General features: G+C 32.0%; 1 protein-coding gene across 4 annotated transcripts in view; it reads left to right on the forward strand.

Moving 5' to 3' along the window:
• Window positions 1–22,512, forward strand: part of TRDN (triadin) — a 241,034-nt gene that overhangs the window by 38,893 nt on the left and 179,629 nt on the right. For 2 of the 4 annotated variants that reach the window (XM_011358757.1, XM_011358761.1), the window contains exon 2: window positions 5,351–5,560. In XM_011358757.1, coding sequence (XP_011357059.1) covers window positions 5,351–5,560 — 210 coding nt within the window. Of the gene's footprint in view, window positions 1–5,350; window positions 5,561–22,512 lie in introns of those variants that run through there. The other 2 variants (XM_011358759.1, XM_011358760.1) reach the window with 1 other exon arrangement.

Here is a 22,512-nt window from a genome sequence, read left to right on the forward strand (position 1 = left end):
ATACACGTTTTTTGATTATTTGAGAAAATATATATAGCAAAGATCATTCTTACTCATAATTGAAAATTAGGTTTTTAATATAATTTTGGAAAAACATATATTTTTATAATGCTGTTATATATATTCTCTCTCCTTTACTCTCTAATTCTTTAAGGAAAAATATACTAATAGTACACAAACCACATAACACAGTGAAATACAAAATTCAGAATTAATGCTTTTATTTAATGAAGATATAATGTTTTATTTATACGAGTCCAGAATACAGGTATTTTCCTTGAGCATTCTCAAAAAAGATTGTATTGCCAGTGTCCCATAGGAATAGTAATGGGCAAATGCACTTGGCAGTTTCCTTATCTGATTAATAAGGCATGATGAAGCTAAATGACTTCTTTCAGGAGGCTTATGATTTATTCTTCCATGCATAACCTGACTGTAAAGCTGGTCTTTGGAACCACTGCCTAAGCAGTCCTTCATTTTACTTTGGAGCAGAGTCACATGGCCTTTTAGCCAGATCTCCGCTTCTTTTGAAGCTGATTCTGGCTGTCTGACAATCAAAATAATTTGTATGAAATCAAAAGCAATGAAATTAAAAAGTAGGCATGGAAAGTGCTGTTACATATCTTAGCTGCTCTGCTCCAATTCTGAGATGCCAACTTTCAAGAAGCATTGCCCATATCAAATTGCTCAGTAGTATTTACCTCCCATTTTTTCCGCCATATCAATAACTAGCTCTTGTCATCTTCAAAGTGCTGCTCAAACATTAAATAATCTCAGATTACACACTCTGTTCTTTGCATTTATCTTGACCAGCTGTCAGAGCAGGCAATTTATTTCCCCTCAGTTTTATTCCGCTTGGCTCTGAGTGGCTTCTGCACTAATTTTGAATGGAAAAAGAAAGGTACAACTTGGTGTATTTCCATAAGAAAGGCAAAAAATAATTTTTTAAGCAAGATAACTTTCAAATTGCTTGTGGTTTTGCAGTTGATACTCAGAATGTATTTCACTCACCTTTGAGTCTTGATTAATTCCTAAGTGGAAAATTTGAGGCTGTAAAGAAAAAAAAATAGGAAATACTTTCAAAATCATTTAATGTTAACTATCATTTTCATCTATTTAAAACACTGTAGCATATTTGTTTTGGCAGGATTATAAGGTGAAATAAAATTTGGAATGCATATATATAGAGAGAGATATTTACATATCTCTTTCTACCTCTCTCTCTCTCTCTCTCATCTATCTATCATCTATCTATATATCAGTTCTTTAAAAATAAAAAAGTTGCATTTTAACTCTGAACTTATATTACTTCTTGAATTTATATAGTTTCTTCTTTTTCTCATCAAAAAGGAAAAAACGTACAAATTCTTTTTTCTTTAAAAAATTTCTTTCTTATAAAAATATGACCAGGGTTCAACTAATTGATATCAAATCTCAGTAAATTTATTCTTTTAGTTACAAGATGCCAAGCAGGTGTGTATAATATTATCTATAGAAATGCTCTCTAATATACAGTTCACTGAAGTGAATCTGAAGTGCAAAAGCAATTTTTCCAGTGTTCTCTATGTAATGGTAGTAGGAAGCCTTCCAGAAGTTAAAAAAACTGGAGATTAGCAACATATCAACTTTCAGGTGGGCCTCTCCTAAACACTTATAATTCACTTACTCTCTTGCAAATCATTATTCCTAAGGTTTGATTCACTTGTAACCCCACTTGGGTCTTAAATCACATTTCAAAGCACTTCTATCATTTATCCATTTTCAGAACTGCCATTAAAAGTGATGGGAATTTGGCACAAAAATCAATGAGAGGATATGATATGAGTTCTTTATAATTTTTCCTTCTTTGAGCACCATCTCAAGTACAGTCTGTGAAATATGTTTTTCAAAGGTATTTTTTCCATCTTGCTATCATTTTGACTAAATTGAGTTCATGAACTTGGGATATATATTCATACAGTTTTTCAAAAAAGAAGGTAGACTCATTGTCGCTATTGTGAATTTTTACCTAAAGTCATTTAAAAACTTTAATTAAATCATTTACTAATCACATTCCCTGACAGCTTTTTAATCCTTTTAAAATATGGGCTTAGATTTACCATTGTCATATAAAAATAGTTGCATTGATTATGTTTATTTATTATTAATATCTACTAATATGAATGTATTTTATTTTCTTTTCTCTAGTCAGTCATAGACTTTTATGTCATTTATCTTATTTTTATGAAGAGAATAGTATCCTTTTTGGTAAAAGAAACAAAAAGAGTAAAACTTTATTAACTAGAGTATTTGCATGCGATATTTTCATTTCTTTCTCCCAAACTAAAAATTGTCTTATGAACTGGATTTATACCATAAGCACCTTGTTGTGTACACATCTGTTTGGAGATTCAAACTTTATCTTTCTGGTTTAAAGAATTCAGTTACACTGATAACATTTGTACTATAACAAAATTACTTCATTACAAATACTCTCTCTTAATTTTGTTAATGATACAAAACAGTCTTCATTAATATGAATAAATTATAGTATGTGTCCCTCTTTTCCTGTATTTCAAGAAATCAATTAATTGATTGGGAAAGACATTGAGTCAGTCATAGCATCATTTTTTGGTTCCCGGAAAATACCTTAGCCTAATGTATATGCTTACTAATTGTAAATAAATGCCTGCATTTATCAAAGAATCAGTTCCTCAGCCTTTTTTTCTAAAGTTAATCCTGCCTCCTAACCTCTTCTTATGATAGTAATGATTGTAGTCATAATCATAGCAGTAGCCATGAGGTGGTGGTAATAGTAATGATGATGGTGATGATAATAAGGACAGTTCAGTAGCTGTTATATTGTCATTTACTGAATAATTCCACATAGTAGGAAATATGCCAAGCAATTGACATGAGTTATTTCTCCCCCACCAAAAACCTGTAAATTGAGCTATACAACTTTATTCCTCACATAGAGATTCTTTTCATTCAGAAGTGAGCTGAGGTGAAGTAGGGCCCTTCCAGCCAGCCATTCAGCTAATGCAGGGAGGAGCAAGGAGTCAATCTCAATCTCTCTTGTCTATAAAACCCACAACATAACTTTTTTGCCTTACTGTTTTTGTGGAAAAGCTAGACCTAACTGAAGGAAGAATTGTGGAAGGTAGAGCAAGAGGCTGAAGGATGGAAAGGAACACTGTAATTTCACTCTGAGGGCTTCAAGGAGTACAAAGAATTCCCTTCAGTTTTAAAAGACTAAAACCTTTCCATTATTTTTTAGCACGTTCTGAATAACCACAAGAAGTCTTTCCAGTTACATAAAATTTGTTTCGTGAAATATATTTAAAAAGTTTGAAAATTTAGGGTTTGCTTTCTTTTTATTTTGGAAATGTAATTAGCAATAAATATAAAATTGAAAATATTTAAGTATATATTAACTATGATTAATCAAAATTTTCTCTCTCTTAATATGTAATGATTAAATTATTATAGACAGTGAGGCTTATATTTAAAATACATGAAGTATGTTTTTAAGCTGTGATTTTGGCAAAAATATTTGGATTGTTTAGTATTATTAGGAATATTTTAGTATTCAATATTTACTACACATCTGTGTAAATTTGGGATTGAAAATGTTATGAAAGGCATTTAAATTTTCTAGTTAGTCTTCAATTGTTCTTAAATGTAACATGAAATAGTTGTTTTAGATGATCTCTAAATTTCCTTCAGATTTAACTTATTATGAGTCAAGATAATCAGATATGCCTACTCTCTATTGTGATGGGCTTTCTAGATATATAAAGGTAGACATTATCACAGAAAAATGAAAAAAGTTACACAGTTTTAAAATGTTCATTCTGTACATAAAAAATACCATAAAAAGAAAAAGTCAAACTTGCAGGAAAAAATTACAACATAAAGCTCAGATAAAATGTTAAGATCCTTTGTATGTATACATCTATGTATATACACAGGCATATATGTAAATACATATGCATGTATCTACATATACATCTATGTATGTACAAATATATTTACATATATGTACATATATATGTAGCTATGTATGTATATGTGTACACAATTTTATAAGCCACTAAAAAGAGGTTTATTAAAAGGGCTCAAAAATTTTACAATACAGAAAAAAATAAACATGCAAAAAGATCATCTTTAGTTATCGAAGAGTTGCAAATGAAGCAAATTTCTCCCAGTGTGATTGCAAACTTTTTTAAAAAATTGTAACACCCATTATTGTCAAGAACAGGAAAACAGACTGCTGGTCTACACAATTTTCAAAAGTATGCTTATTTTCAAATACATACATATATTCTCAAAATATATAAAAGTTATTATTTGTTCTAGAAATTTTATATGTAGAAATTTCTCCAAATAAATAATTATTAATGTGTGCTGAGAAAACTTTTGCCATATTCTAAGGTAGAAAGCTTTTTTATTAAATTTTGCTCAGCTATGAAATGACATGTGTACAGCCACTTAAATGGAATTTTATGGAACATGTATTTCAAGAGAGCATGTTTAGTATACACTGTCTATTAAAAACGTAAAGAACAGTGTGATGATGACTTGTCAAAAATCAATAAAATATATTTCTATATGTAGGTACATAAAAATAGATGTAAATGGAACATGTCAACAGTGGTTCTTTATGGATGGTAAGATTATAAAGAATTATCTATCTATTTATTCATTTTGCTATTTTTGTATTTTTAAAATTTTCTCTCATGAACAAGTAGACTCTTGAAAGCAGGAATAAAAAAGTTACTAGATATAATAAGATTTTCCCACATTATTGTTTTGGTTCTTCTGTGCTCCTTCACAAATAAAAATGAATGGACTCAATAGAAAGGTCAGTTATACAGTTAAGCCAGGATATCCAAAAGGAATTTTATCCATTTGAACTCTTTTATTATTGATTTTGTTTCTCTCCCAGAAATATCTATGCAAGCAAGATATTTTTTGCTTGCACAAAGGAAAAAGTTATTAAAAAGCAACTTGACCAAAAAACTCCTTGCCCGATATGGTAGTGCATATAGGAGGTAGCAAGAGAGAAGCAAAAATGAAATCAAGATGATGTCAAGGTTTGTGGCCTGAATGGCAGCATTTGTGGAACATGGGACACAATGAGTGCTGATTGTGAGAGCTTACAGATTTCAGAGAGGAAGGTAAATGCCAAGGAAAGGATAATGTGGCAGTAGGCAGCAAGGAATGGCCCTGCCACAAAAGAGGTGTCTTCTATTATAAAAAAAATGGTACAAGCAACTTACATATACTTATATAATCTGTGTTGTTTTGTCATTGATATTTGATGTAAACTTCTAAATTGTAATTCTCCTTTCTGAATGTCGATTAGGAAATGCATCTACTACAACAACGGTTATAGACAACAAAAATGGATCTGTACCCAAATCTCCTGGAAAAATACTGAAGAGGACAGTCACAGAGGACATAGTGACCACATTTAGCTCCCCAGCAGCCTGGCTTCTGGTCATTGCTCTGATAATCACATGGTCAGCTGTTGCCGTTGTTATGTTTGATTTAGTGGATTACAAAAACTTTTCAGGTAAGATCATTGAAATTTGGCTTTTAAATTAATAGCAACAGTATTCTCTCTAGGTCTGGCTTTGTTTCTCTTCACCCCATTTTAATATAATAAATAAAGCACCCCACAAGTGTGCTTGAAGGTCGCTGAAGTCTAGTTTCCTTCTTTGCTTTTTCCTTCTATTCTTTGCCTGTTGTACTCATTGATTTCAAATGAAATAGATTTTCTTATTTGTAGAGCCGAGCAAAGGTTGAATGTTATAATTTCATGAAGATGATGATCAAAAAGTTTAAGTGCGTCTTTAATTTTGGAACTGGGACTTTATCAACCATTAATAAATGGTAATTAGTAGATTTTACAGTAGGAAAAATAAGACAAAATAAAGCCAAATACAAAATTTTTGAGCAAATGGAAAATAGTGTAAAGTATTTCGAAGTCCCCCTACCATCTGGCTTCAAGCTTCTTTTCCAGACAAACTCTTTGTTCCTCCCATTAAAATATCCTATTTTGAGTTCTTGAAAATAAAGTGTGTTAAAAAGATTTTCCAGGATGACTTGTAATGAGATACTACATCTTGAGTGTCCATGTGTTCTTATGGATTTGAAGTGAAATAAGAATAGCACAAGTGAGGAAAGACAGATTTTCATTATGGTTTATTCAATCTCTGAATATATTGTTTTTCTCTTTGTTTAAAGTCTTTTTATATTTTAAAAATTATTTGTCTGTTTTCTCATCTGATACACTATTGACTGTGAGTTTCTTAAAGGAAGGACTCCGTCAGGTGCTCAGTAAATATTAAATAAATGGATAAATGACTTCATGCTTATCACCATTTTACCACAAGCAAAAACATTTTACTAACCTATTGATGTGCTGCTCCTTTATATCTACACTGCCCACCTCCCACATCCCATTTTCTTTCTTCAGTGGTAATGAAATCAATGGGACCTAGAAACTATAATTACTATAAGTTACATTCTATATACTCAGAGACTTTCTATTTTTCATTATGAATTTTTATTCATTCAACAATTATTTATCAGGACTCTATTACATGTGCCAGGAAATGGCTATATTAAAAGAAATACAAGTATAAATATCATGAGGTTATAAAACTATATCATTTGGGTGTATTGACATGGAGGTGTGACTGACACGACCCTGCAAACTGTACCCTTTGTAGCTGGGCTAAAGTAAGCACCATCTAACATATAAAATCCCATGGTATCAACCAGAGCAAAAGGGCTATTTATCCAGAAGCTTAAACCTCTGCTCGAAAAAAAGCAGTACTTTTAGTATCTTTTGTAAGTTAGGCTCTTAAAAGAATGTACAATTGAAATGCCTATAGTATAAAATTATGACCTAGATTTTTAAGTGAAAAACAATTGATTATATATTACTCTAGCTTTTAGTTCCTTTGATCCTATATTGAGTGTGATATTTCTTTTCTTTCATTTTTTAAAAATTTCATTCATTTACATTTTAGAACCAAATATGATTATAAAATATAATTCTTTAGTGTTTGTAATATTAAGAAATATGTCAATTTAATATTTGTAAAGTTAATAATTTAACAAGTGCATTACAGAAATTTCTGTTAAAATTTTTTCTTAATTATTTTCTAAAATGAGCAGCTACTATAATGAGACTTTCAGATTAGATTACTTAAATGTAAAACACACTTATAATCCACAGTAGAGCTTCCCTGGACCACCACGATTAGGTACTATGGATAATACTTATGTTACTGGCATTACTGGTAAAAACAGCTTCTGTGATACTACTACTTCAGTTCTTTCAAGTGATTATTAAGCACATTGTCTATGTGAGGCCTCCTCGTCTAGTTTTCTATATTTATTAATGACCTAACCATCTATCCATTCCCCACAAAAAGAAACCTGCAGGTCATCTTTTAAACCTGTTTGCCATCTGATTAGTCATCATACTCCATGACAGCTAACTCGTATGTCTCATAAATTTGCTCCCTCCTCTTATTACCACCATATCCATTACTACACTTCAGACCTTGACTTTATTTTGAGGGAATTAATACAATTTCTTCTTGTCTCCCTCATCCAGTGTCTCCCGTTTAACATCGCTCCCAAGTTATCTTCGTAAAACAAATTTCATCGACAATTTCTCTTGCTTAAATTTCGTAGCATTTAATTTCGTAAATTTAAGTTCTTGACTTAGCTCTGTATTTTCTTCTCGTAATTCAGCTCATGTACTTTTTTATAGCCATACTTAATACTGTTCTTCCTGTTTTCTTTTTTTCTCTAGATTATCATTTACTCTCACTGCTTGATGCCTGTGCTTATACCGTTCCTCCCCTCTCCCACCCCAGTGTAGCAGAAAGCATATTTAAGTAATTAAGAATGTGAACTCCGGTGCTAGATTTTCCTCACATTAAATCCAGACCTTACCACTTTCTAGCTGTGTGATATTAAAGACACTTTGCCTTTCTCTGTATCAATTTTATCACTGGTAAAGTGGAGATAATAATAGTACCTATGTAATGAGATTAAGAGAATTATATAAGTGAATATATTTGAAGTGCTTAGAAGAAAATCTGGTTTATCACAAGCACTGTATAAATATAAATATCATTATTAGAGATTTATTCCTCAATTTTCTATCTAGAGAATTTTTATTCATTCTTCAATACCTACCTCTTCTTTTATAAAACATTCTCAGACTTCCTAAGAATAATTTACTGTACTGTGCTTTCATTCCTTTGTGTTTTATCAGCACTTGTATTACTTCAGTTAACACATTATATTATAAGGATCTGTTCTCTTATCCATCTCCCTTAGAAACTTAAACCTATCCAAGAAAGGGACTGTCTTATATATCTCTGTATATGAATGCCTGTCACATAGTAGGTTTTCTGCTGCATGTTGCTTAAAGGTATGAATAGTGCCATCATTTGTATTTTAAAACAATTTCTTACGTTATGAAGAAACAGATATTTATCACAAAATTTTTATTTAATCGTCAGTTCGACCAACTTTAAAAATTAATAAATACATCTAATAAAATTGTAAAGATGTAAAAAAGTAAAATGTTTATAAAATAAAATTGTATACTTGAAACCTATATAATTTTATTAACCAAAGTCAGCCCAATTCATTTAGTTTTAAAGAAGAAAAAAAGATGAAATGTTATTATATTTCGTAATGGTTATCTATTGCTGCATAATAAATTATCTCAAAAGTAAATGGTTTAAAACAACATAACTATTTATTATTTCTTACAGTTTCTATGGGTCGGGAATTTGGAATGGCTTAGCTGCGTGGTTCTGGCTTAGGGTATCTCTTGAGGTTGCAGACATTTGAAAGATTTTATGGGGTGGCAGAACAATTGGCAAGATGTCTCACTCACATGGTTGTCAAGTTAATGCTGGTGTGTCCTTTCAACATGGCAAGCAGCTTCCCCTAGAGTGAGTGATCCAAGAGAGAATAACATAGAAGCCACAATGCTTTCATGAGCTAGACTTAGAAATCACATACTTTCATTTCTACAAAATCCTTCTGGTTACACAGGTCAGTCATATTTAGTGTTGGAAGAGACTATATAAGGATGGGCATACCAGCAAGTAAGAATCATTGGGTGATATTTGGAGGCTAGCTACCATATATTTCACTCTGAGAAAATTACATTGCTAAGTTATATATCTTTTGGTAAATGCTTATACATAACATAAAGAAGAGCCATGTAATGCTCTAGCTGACAAAGAGGTATTGTATTTATAACAGATGCAAAGAGAAAGATGATGTGTTAGGATGACTCACGAGGCCATATCTTGGAAAATAAATATTCACCAGGAGAGTTGAAATGGAAAAAAAAAAAAAAAAAAACCACACACAAAGCTGAAATTTTAAAGGAGCAATGATAAATTCTTTAAATAAGAAGTTCAAATACTTTTAACTAATTAAAATTCAAATGATCAATTTCTGGAACTTGAAGAATATAAGTTCAAGGAATTTATATAATTATAGTACAAACTCTGTAACTCATATTAATGTTTGGTTAGATGGGACACATCCATTCATATTAAAATTCTAATTTCTTTTCTCCATTTAGTTAGTTCTAACCTGCCTTTTCTTAATATTGATTTTTCACAGAAAAAAAATCAATTGTTTCAATGAGAGTTTCAAAATGTAAATGGTACTCTTATGTTTCTAATGTTATATTTAATTGATACATTTCAAACATTTACTAAGGATTAATATTATGATGAGTCTTTTGTACTATGAATAGTCTTTGAAATATGTATGGCTAATGTTTAAAAAGCAAGGCTAGTGGTAGAAGAAAACACACTGGAAACAACTCTGAAGGCCAGACAATCAAGACAGTTATATTTGGGTTCTAAACTACTCTCTGGTACTTTAGAAAAGTAGGCAAAGGCTTTAAAGTCATTAAAAAATTGTTCGTAGAGAAATAAAAATATATTTTCATAAGCAAGTACTGTATTGGATTGAGAAGAATGACTCTCCACTGAGCAACCTTCAAAATTCTTTATTTTCTGAGTTTGATCTGATTTATCTGTACATAATTTGCTTGTGAGGCACATATAGAATTGGCTTTTATGTGTGTCTTTCAGAAGACTTGCATTCAATCTACAGCCCTACAACATACAAGCTAACGTGACTAGAAACTTATATTTTCTTGTCTGTGAAATGCAGATAGCATCTCACTTTCTGATTTACAAAATTTGTGACTTAAATTATTGTTATCAAACAAGACCAATTTTAAGACAACAAAAAAACAGATATTAAAAAAAAGATTTTTACCTACCCTCATTTCTTAATAAGTATAATATTTAAACAGTACTCAAATAATACTATAGTGTATCTGTCAGTTTGATCAGAGTAGAATCATTATGAATGATATAGACTAGGAGATTTGTTATATGGCTTATGCATTCATGGGAGCTGATTAAACAGTAAACTTAAGGCTGTTGCAGTGTGTCTGGGGCTGGGTCACAAGACAGCAGGATGGAAACTGGTATAGGAGAGGAAAAATATTTTTTTCCTCGATCCTTCTAAATTTTTTGGCTGGGGCTCCTTTACCAAAAGACAAATTAATAAAATAAAAGCATTCAAATGTATTTAATATAAATTTTATGTGGAGCTTTCATAAGGAAAAGAAGACTTTAAGAAGCAGTTAACCTAAACGTTTTTATCCTAGTTTTGATGAAGAGTGGAAAGTGGTGGGAAAATGTGATAGGACAGAAAAGGGTATGAGCTAATTGTAGTAAATTGAGGAAAACAGCAAAGCCTGTTCACTTGATTCCTCGGAGCATCTTGGAAGATGAGAACATTCCTTTCTTCCTGGTATCAGGAGGGCACCTCTCACATGAGGATTTTATGACCTGCTTCAGGGGAAGATCAGAATGTCCTTCTCAAAATTAGCTGAAAATATTTAATATGCCAAGATGCCATATTTTAGGGTATCATGCCTTGAACCCCATCATTGAAAAGAGCAGATAGAAATAGAATAGAGGAGACGAAAGACAAACTGAAACTGACAAGGACAAACTAGAAACTTGTTTGACTCTTACCACCTTGAATTAGGATAATGTGAATGAGCTACAGGATAAATTGGTGCCTTCACCAACACATTTGCAAAAGCATCTGGCCAGGATTTGAAGATGTTGAAAGAGGTGGTCCAGTGGAAACCGGAAGTGCTGTTGGCTGCTGCCCCAGGTCAAGATCAGCCAGCATATCGATAAAAATGTGCATGAATTGCAACAGCACTTGCCCTATATCAAACTTCACAGAATATACAATGTGGCTGTTGCTTTCTTTTTACCTGCCAAATTCACACAAACTTCTCTTGTGCCTAATTGTTACCTGGAAAGTACTTTAAAGGAATTCTGGAAAATGTAGTTCCAGCTTAATGTTTCAACAGCATACAAAACTACCACATAGGATGTGTGGGAAAGGACAAAATTCCCCTTTCCCTCCTCTGGTTCTTTTGACTGGCAGAATAATCATATCAATAGGAGGCAGACCGACAAGACAAAAATCAAACTTAATCTCATGCACACGGGAACCCCACACACGTAAAAGAGTCAGAGACCCCACATACCTGAGAGGTTCAGAGATAAGAAAGGAGGATTGAGGTATATAAGATATCTTGAGCCAGGGATGAAGTAAGGTGCCTTGGAGACTTCATTGTAGGATGATAAGAAAAGCAGACATTCAGTAATCTGCTTGCCTTATACGTAGGTCAAAAGAAGTTATCTCTGATAATCTCTTAATTCAAATTCTTCTACATAATTAAAAAGGGGATTTTCTTTTGGGCCTGAAGCTAAAATTGCCTTTAGCTGAAAGTAATCTGCATATAATGAGAGACAACTTGGGGTGCCTAGTTCTGGACCCTCACAGGCGACTATATAATTTATCATCTAAAACAAGATACTTGTAAAATTGAAATGGTTAGCCATTAATATCTATTTCAAGACTACAGGAACAAACTAAAATATTTTATCACCTGGATATTATCCTCTCTGCCCTTAGTAGTCTCCTGGAAGATGAATGTTTTCAGAAACCCTAAATTGGGGGATGGGGAAAGGGGGCAGATCAATGATGCTTTTCAGTAATTGAAGCTCAAGGTCACAAAGGTGGCTAGAAGCCTTGTCTCTCAAGCTTCTGCAGACTCAGGAAGCCCTTCCAGGAAACAAAGTTGGGACCCTGATAATTTAATAATTCTTCTAGGACCGGAATTTGTGAACTTTGGTTGAAATTCCTTATGAACTTCTTTGCCTTACTTATAAAGAGACAACTTTTTCTCTAGGCAATAGACGCGGACAGGATTTCTAAAGAAATGACTACAAATTTAGGCATTAATAAATGTTCTGATTCCCTCTAGGTCAGAATGTACAGGAAAAAATTACAGTAACTCTTGGCTTTTCTTGCCCAAGAACAAGGGTCATAATTTATTAGCATCTTCTTTCATAAGAAGAAAATCTCATTACATGACTGTACTAGGTGGTCTCAAAGAACTTTTGGTAATTTTTGCTTGCATTCCACAAAACACACTTATTTGAAAACAATTTCATAAGAATTAGATAAGATAATCTATGTAAAACATACGTGCCTGGCACAAAGGAGTCATTCATTAAATGTAACTTGAATTTGAATCTTATTACCAGGAAGTAAGATCAGTAATTTGAGAAGAGAGACAGCAAGGGTATGATGGTAGGAAGCATCAATTTCTTATGAAAGTCTTGCAGACATCTCCTGATGTGCCTTTTAAATAGATTTTCTAATGAGGTGTGCCATTTATCTACTGCTCTTGGAAATTAATTTCCCTGATTTTTTTTTCCTTGGCACTCAGCCCAGTTAAGCAGGTGCACTGTTTGTCAGTCTGAGTTTAGAGGTGTAAAATGATTCAGGAAAGACCCAAAGTCAATCAGATTGTATAAATTTAACATTTAATGGTTATGTAAATATGTATATTTGTATGTATGAGTATGTCTGTGTGTGTTTAGAGATATCTGTGTGACTGTGTATATATGAATATGTTATTACATTTCAGGAAACTTGGAAGACTGAGACACTAAATGCTCCATTTTAGACTTTATCAGTTCTCATGTGTACTAAGTTTTCAAGAATGACATTTTGTGTGCTTCTTAGTCTGATTCAAGTCTTATCTCGTATCCCACATTTTCTGTTGAATGTCCCAGGACCGTTTGGTCTTCTTGGTCACTCCATCTAAAAGGATGCATTTCATTACACAATTCCAGTCTGCTGATAAATACCTCAAGGAAACAGAAGATTCATAGTTCAATGATTCCCAGAGCTTAATCAAGGTCATGAATTGAAGAAAAAGATAAATAAAAATTTATTTATTTTAAAGAAATATACTTAATTCTATTGTTGCTATATTTTTGGTCTTAAAATTCTCTTTTGAAATTATGATAATGACAGATATTGTTTCTGTCACTTTTTTTAAATGCCACTTTTTTTTTTTTTTACAAAAGAAAATGTTGGCTACTATATTTTGGATCCCAGGTTTTTGCTGGTGATGGATTTCAAGGTCAAAAATATAAAAGTTTGATACGAATGGTCTATATCATTCATTTGAACTTTAGCAAATGAGACCCTATATTGGATTTATAAATTTATGCATATAGAGGGATACAATTATAAATCATGCCATATGTTAATATCTACTTTTTGATGGGCCAGCTGTTATATATCTTTCAGTGCTATGCTTAAATTTACTTCCTTAAAAAAACCTTTTCAGAACTTTGAATGTAAATGAAGTCAGTACCATAATTCATCATTATATTATTTGCTTTTCACACAGAGTAGTTACTCCAAATTGCATATATTTAATTAGGTGTGATTATTTTTTTTAATATTTTCACTGATCTGTTAGGTTTGTAAGGATAGCTTTTTCTATTTTACTTACTTGATTTTTTTCTAGAGCTTAGAAGTGTTTATACAGAATATGAGCTCAAAAACATTTGAATGTGTTGAGGTGAAAGAATAAATAAATAAGTAAATAAAGAAGAAGGTTGTAGTACTTTTTATACTCTGAATGCTGAGTAATGAGCATAGTATTTCTTTGTAATATATTAGTTTATGGTGATATTGATAGGGTTAGGATTCACATTTAAAATACTTTTTAAACTTCTGTCTCCATTGGACCATAAACATCTCAAAGGTAAAAATTGTCTTATTCATCTTAATATTCCTATTGCCCTGCTTATCGCCTGACAAATAGAATTTATATGCTCTAAACAGAAATTATTCGCCTAGCGTATATAACAGGCAAACAAACAAAAACGAATGAACAAAATACAAAAAAAAATAAAAAGAAAAGAACACATGAACTTCAAGAAAAGAACCAAAGTAGTTGGATGCAGGCTCTGAGGGCTAGAATCCTGGGTTAGAATCCTGACCTACCAATTAGTAGCTGTATAAACTTGGGGGAAATTATTTCTCTCTGCCTGAGTTTCACTCTTTTTAGGCAATAATATTATCTGTTTCATATGGTTCTGTGAGCACTGAATCAATTAATAGCATATAAAACACTTGGAATTTTGAACGGTACCTAGTAATTGTTAGATAAATTGTAGTTGGTATTATTTTAATTTATTCTTCATGACCTTAAGCATATTTCAATGTTTAAAGAAGATAAATAGGCATATTTCAGATGAATTGACTACAGGATTTCCAACTTTTAAATATGTTAATATACATAGATTCTACCAATTATACAATAGAAATCCATTGATTTAAGTATTCTATTTTATGTTGTGAGGATGTTCTAACCATTCTGAAATGTGTTATTATTCTTATATGATAAGTAAGCACATAATTCATGGCACAATATTCTATATTTCATTATTTTATATATATTCTATATTTTAATGTGATTAAAAAAAGAACTTTAAAATCATTTTATCAGCTAATACTGAGCAATAGACTAGCTAAAAATATATATATAATACAGTCAAAAGTTTCCAAAACTAAACTTGATAAAACATGTTTAAACTTGATAAAACTTGACTTGATAAAACATATGTTTATGTAATAATTACTCAATATGTTAATTGCTGTATTAATCCCAAACCTAATAACTCTTCCACTGGTTTGTTAAGTTTATAATATAATAATCCAAGTAAGTCATCCAGTGGAGTATATATTTTGACTTTCTTATGCTACAAGGAAATTAATTTCATTGACTATTAGCTTGGAAACAAATCTATGGAAATCTTCAAATCTATAGAAAAAAATGCTTTCCTATTCCTTATTATATGTGTAGCATTGGAATTCTGTTTTTAGTTAAGATATATCTTTTTTAAGAAGATGAAAGCAAGTTAATTTTTCAATTAATATACTATCCACACTATGCTTATTAATAAAAATATAATATGATTCTCCAGTTTTTATACATTTACTTGACTTGAGTGAAAGAAGCCAAAAGTTGCTTGTGATTCTGTTTCGAAATATGAAATGTCCTTTATTTGACACAGGTCTAGCTCTAGTTAGCTGGAAATATTCCAGGCTTCAACATCTGCAACACAGTTTTGCCAGGGAAAAATTAATTGATTGAGGTCATATTGAAAGAGAAAGGTGAAGTGTACATTTACTTGCATTCAATAAAGTTCCTTATTGCCTCAAAATGTAACGGTTGAGAAATAGCAAAGAGCAACTTAGAAACGTTATCATTAAATATTGAAATAGCCAATGTAATTTTCACTAAAGATGCTTGTGTTTTATTTTATTAGGGTTCTACACACAAGGGCACATTTCTAAAATACTAAAGTTAGTTAATAGTAAGGATGGGTATGAGAAAATTTCAGTTGAGAAAATTAAAAAGCAGAAGAAAGTGCCCATGCCTCAGATATTGAGTGGCAAGGACTGGAGCTACACTTTGACTATTTAAATGTAGATTAGAAAAGTAACAGTCATTTCCTTGTCCTGTCAATAAAACAGTTAGCTCATCAAAAGTGCTTTTAAATCAGGATTCTAGTTTTTCTTTGGTTTAAAAGCATCTAAATATCCAACATCTGGAACTATTTCATTTTTTCAAAATTGTAAATCAAATGGGTTTTATCTTTTAGAAACTGATGTACTTCAAGAGCTTTGTATTCATCCTCTATTTTTATTTTTTACATGATTCTCACTAAACGGGGAAGAAGGTCTGATCATTGTAATCTAATATGGTTAGTATTCAGAGATCAGGAGAGGAGAAAGAGAGAAAGAGGAAATAACAGTGATTTGGGAAAATATATTTATCTCAGATGTTAAAAGATAAACTTAGGCATATTAAAATGTTTGAATTTATTTGAGCAAAAAAGCAATGAATCAGGCAGCACCAAACCAGAAAAGTTCCACCAACAGGAGTTGGGTGTGTTCGTGATTAGTTGTTCTTAGGTTTTGATTTCTTAATCTTGAGGAATTTACATACTTAGAATTTGGTTATTAGGCTGCTAAGGTAGTTGAACCACCTCAGTCTAATGGCCTTGTATAAATAATATAACAAGGAATACAAGTTTTTGCTTCAGGAAAACTTGGCTGTTTATTTTATTTATTTTTTCTCTTTTAGACGAGACAACGCTTAGTTGACCTCACAGATTTCAGGGACCTTATTTTTTACACCTATAGCACCTGGTCTTCCTAGGTGGTCTCCCATCCAAGTACAAACCAGACGCAACCCTCCTTAGCTCCCGAGATCAGACGGGGATCTACCGCCATGCCGTAGACGGACTTGGCATTCAAAAACAGCTCGTTACTCTTAAGAAAATGTGTGTGTCTGAATGTGTATGAGGGGAAAATGCCTCATGAAAGCATGTTTTCAATATTGCTAGATTTAAATGTCATATTCTGCCTTCGAAATCTGTATTTTCAAATACAGATGTGTCTTCAAAATCTCTATATCATCCTTTCTTTCAACATGCTTATGTGTTTTTTGACTAGGAAAAACAAATGCATTTCCTTCACCTCTCTATTTTCCTACTTAGCTACAACTCTTTTTATGTCTGTCCCTCTAGCCGAGCCCCTCTACTCAAATATGATCTGATACAGTTCTATTACTCTGCTGAAATGTCTCAAGTACACATGTGAGTTCTTAATGAACGAATCCAGTGCACATGCGACATCTTCATTTTGATTAAATATTACAGCATTAGAACCGTCGAATGCCATTTTTTAAAACCGTATTTTCTTAAGATTTATAACTCCTTTGGTACCATCAGCTTCTTCTCCTTTTAGGCACTATCACCTTGTTCCATTGCTTTACTGCAATAACTGCATGGCCGAAACAAGTGATGAGCAGTGGCTGTCATATTTAGCCTGCTTATCTTTATTATTTGGCTCTCAAACTAAAAACAGGATCAATCTTTCTTTAAAATGGCCAGATAGTAAGATTAGAGGCTAAAAGCAGTGACAAAGTTCTAAACAATTAAAGCATGTAAGTTAAGTTTAAAAAAAAAAAAAAATGCAGTCTTCCCACCATGAGAATCATTATTTTTATTTTAAAGGGAAAATTTAGTTCATAAATATTTTTTTCATTGGTTTATGCAGTTTTATTGAAGAAAAATAAATCAATTACTAGCAGATCTATTAGTTGATCACTCACCCATTGACAACTTGCATCATTTATTCAGTGCTGTATTAAACAGTGTATTGGAAGATAGATTAACCAAATGCTGTAAGTCTCGTAAGCATTTTTATTTTCCCCTTAATTGACCTACTTGCTAAGAAGTTTCTTTCCAACTAACCTTAACACTTAATGACTTCCTAGTCACATCTTTAACTCCAATTTCTCTCTAATTTTTCTAATTCTATAAGGATGTTCAGTTGGAACATTAAATTTAAAATCCTTAACTGAGGTAGTTATGTTTCTTTCCAGGCCTGCCTCCTAGATTTCAAATCCCATTCATTTTCCAGTTTCTTAAGTCAGAAGCCTAGGACTCCTCATGAGATTCCTCTTTCTCCACTATCCATGAATGTTCAGTGGTCAAAAAGAACTCATTCTACTTTTTACACATCTCTGGATTCTGTTCTGTACTCTGTAACTTATTTCCAGAACTCCTGCTTTAGTTTCCCCAAGACTGTTATAGTAGCACATATTTTATTTTTGCCTATAATCTTGCCTCTGCCTCCTTTCTCATTCTGAGGCCAATTACTGTAAATTGCAAATCTCATTTTATTATTCCCCTATTTAAAATTTTAGATGTGTTCCCTTCAATACAAATATGTATATGAAATAAATATATGAAAGAATAAATCAAAATCTTACAAAATTAGATAACCATAAAGAGAAGAAGAGAACAGTATAGTAAGAGACTAAAGCAACAAAATTTTTCTTTTATGTGCTCTTATAAAGTTTTGACTTAGAGACCTTTGTAAATGTTTTTATTTAATGATTAAAAAATTAAAATAGGAAAACAAAAGAGATCATTAAAATTTGAAAGCATACAGAAACAAATGAACCTAACTCTGTATTATACTACAGGTACAACCAGAGAAAATAATTATTTCAAATAACTTTAAAATATACCATTCTGACTCTCTGTCCTTAGTGTGGTACAGTTCAAGGGCACAAAGAAAATGTGAAAAGAGTTTTAAAACTCTATCACTGCTTTTTTTGTTAATGGTAATATTGGCGTCATTTTATTTGAAATTGTTTATAAGTATGCAGTGGAAAAAACAATATAATTGAGAAGTAAGATGTTCAACAAAAGAGAAAAGAGATGTGAGTATAAAAGCAAAGAAGTTGAGAGAAAATTCTGTATTCTTACATTTTAATTGGATTGTTAATAATTCTAAAACTTTTTAAAATTTTGGATGTTCAAAAGGTTTAGAAACAGTAACAATCAAATGCAATGAGTATCCCTATTGAGTAAATTTTAGTCTCAACATATTATTTCCCAGTAAAAGGAACTGGCATTTCTTTAAGAAGTAACAGTCCACATTTAGCACAAGAAAGATAGAAAATTTACTATGGGCATTTTTTGTGCCTCAAGCAAGACAATATCAAATAAATCATTATGGAATAGACATGAATACTGAAGTATCAATGAATCTGAGATTAAGAATTTAAGTATCTAGGATCTGCTTTAAAATATTTAGCAAATTAGAGAAAGGAAAAGATAAATGTAGAGAAAGGAGAAAGATAACAGATTGACAGAATGTTGATAATTATTAAAGCTAAATTCAGTGGATTTGTATTGTCACCTTGGCTGAGATAAAACTACATTTTCTAGAATTTCCCCTTCTGCACAGTTCTGGAGTTGTGTTAGCCAGAGGAATCATTGTGTGTGAGATTTGGAAGGCAGAAGGTAAGCAGAGCCATGAAGGTCATTGCAGGGGACCAGGCGTAGTGTGTATGCATGTTGTCACTGATCTCTTGCCTCACCTTGTTGGCATGGGGCCACAGTTGTCCCTGTAGCAACTCCAGTTTCTGCTAGATCCTTCCTTGACTTTTTCTACTCCTGGCCAACATACATATTTAGCTCCATGTTAAAGGTGACTGCTTCCTCTTTTTTGAAGAGAGGTTCGGAGGTCATAGGATTGTTGCAGGTTCTAGATTGTTCCCATGAATTTCAGTCCATCCTTTGCTGGCTCCAGATTCCCTTGATCTCTGTACCTTATGACCATCTTTTCTTCCCAAGTGCCTCTTCTGCCTTCATACCCCAGCACCACATGTGTAAATAAAAATCTCTCAAAATGAGGTGAATATTAAAAGTACCATGGGAATAGCCTGAATTCAGCTTTCATCTCATTATGTTCTGAGGAGTGTTCATTGAGATTAAGGATAACAGATTCTGGGAAATTTCATCCTCTGTATATGGTCTCTATGTCAAAAATCTAGGAGAAGGAAAATCTATTGAGACACTTGGTTCTGAAGTTAAATCATTTATGTAATTCAGGGCAGGTGGTTATATACAACTTTTTAAATGTCCTACTTTTAGAATATAGCATCTATTATTGAATAAGGAAATATGATGGTACTAATTTATTTGTAAAAGAAGGCATTTAAATATATCAAAATGAGATTTCATCATATTCTTTTTTTATAGAAGCATCTGACATATTGCTCCATAACTTAATTACCAGGTCTTAAATGAACTAATATTTGTATTTCCTGCTAAATCTGTGTTAATTAAACAAATACAAAAACTTATTTAAACTTACATAGTCATTTTCAAAGAATTTCTACAACATAGCTTGAATTCCACATTTCTGTTCATGTGAGTATCCTTGAAATATTATTTACCATAAACAAAGTTATCCAATACAAAGCACACAATAAAACCATTGAGTTTAATATTCACTGGTCTCCACCTCTCCATTTTATTATTATTTTTTCTTTTTCTCCTCCCCAATCCTTATCAGTTGGCTAGGGCCACTTCATTTAACCCTTTAGTGTAATCATTTTAAAAAAAGCTACTACAAGTTGATTTTAAGAGAGGATATTAGAAAACGAGCCTCTTTTATAATATTTATTGGTTGAAAAATCTACTTTAGCCACAAATTATTGCTATTCTCTTCAATAAAATAGGCACCAAAATATCAAGTATTTCCTCTGGATTTGAAACAATTTTACATAAAATATAGTTATCTTCCATGAGATTTTCAAAAGAAAATAATGGGAATATGTGTAATTCCAGTTCATATGCCCTTCACAAAATTCTATTGACAGGATATATTTAACCCTTAGGGGTTAAATATAAATATAGTGCCATAATCAAACATTTCTTGAATTCTTGACTTGTTTGGATGTGCTACTTCCTCATTCTCTTATGCTGGCTTTACCTTCAGTTTGAAATAAATAAAGAATAAGAAACAGTAAATTCGTGAGGAAATAAAGACATTTGACTATCAGAGACTGAAAGCCCTTCCTCTGTGATGATAAAATTAAAGATGGCAGTTCTGACTTCATTGAATTCAACCAAGTGTGCCCAAGGGAAATGATCCAATCTATGAGAAATAGTTTGGAAGTTACTTCAGACTGGACCTGAAAAGTATTAAAGTACAATGTTTTCAGTAAATATCACTTTGATGAAGATATTTATAGTAAATAAAAGGGCACATATTTTTGTTTGTGCCTAGTATCGTCAAAACAGGAAACTCGAGGCCTGGAAGACTCAAGGATTACTTAGTTCACTGTGACTGCTTTTTATTCAAAAGTGCTTTGGTTAAAAATAAATTAAATTAAATTGACCTTATATCCTTAAGAAATAGTTGACTGTTATAAAGAATGCCAAACCTCAAATTTAAACTGTTTAATAAGAATTTGAACTCTCAGCTGTATTTCTGAGTTTAAGAAACCTATTAACATGGTGGTGAGAACCATTGCTTCCTGCACATACTGGCATAGCATGTAGATAATTTTCATCTTTTTATCTTGTTTTTCCTACCTGTGTTTCCCTTCCTCCCATCCTGAGGGGTGGCATGGGGATGAGAAAACACGTCGGAAGCTCTGTTTGGCACTGGTAAAGTTCTAGAGAATTCTGTTCACCTTGAACAAAGACTAAGTAATTTCACAGTACTTATCATGTAACTGAGAGCATATTAAATAATGTATAATTTGGTAATAGTTTTCTTAACTGGATCAAAATTTTACCAACAAAAGCAAAAGTATCCAAAACTTTTCTGCAACAAAAGGAAGAAACTAGTCATTTAAAATTATAATTTCTTTAGATGTGGAAAATTACCTCTATATATTTTAAACCAACATTCCTCACATATCAAAATTAGAAACACCTAGATATCAAGCCCATAAATGACAGCACCGTGTTAGTTATATTACACTTAAGATAAGATATTGCATACAATAAGTGCTAAATAATTGTCTTGAAAGAAGAACCTCTATTTTTTAGTCAACCTCATATTGAGTACTACTATGTGCAAGGTGTACACACCAACATACATTTGAGTTGAATTTTTCCTAATTTAGGTATCATTTGTAACACATTTAAAATTCCTTGCTTTGTTTAGATCTGAATATGTGCGAATATTTTCTGGGCAACAGGGGACAAGTACTAGTTATTTCATGAGTCTTAATAAAAGCATTGTTTGGATTTTACAGACCCTGTTAAGCTTTCCCGTGAGGACATAATGACTAAGCGATAGTAGTTTAATATTTACAGTGCTCACATTTATGGAGCACTACCATATGTTTGAGTTAAGTGATTCTGCAAACTGAATTAATAATTACCTAACATTTACTAGCTCCTTTACTGTGCATTAGGTGCTTTACACCAAGGAGTTTATTTACAATGAGTTTGAGTGAAGCTCAATGAGTACCATCCGGTACAGGGACTGATTCATGAGCATAAGGATCAGAATATGACTGGGACCCTTGTTCTCCTGCCATCTCATAGAGTGACTCAGACAAATGCAGATGGGCAGCTCTAGAGACCCCACCTCTTAGTTGTTCTTTCATTTGATAAAGAATGCATGAAGGAAGCCTTATAGCTTTTGGTATTATTTGGGAATGGA

The sequence above is a fragment of the Pteropus vampyrus genome, unplaced genomic scaffold (assembly GCF_000151845.1).
Source record: "Pteropus vampyrus isolate Shadow unplaced genomic scaffold, Pvam_2.0 Scaffold43, whole genome shotgun sequence".
NCBI lineage: Eukaryota > Metazoa > Chordata > Mammalia > Chiroptera > Pteropodidae > Pteropus > Pteropus vampyrus.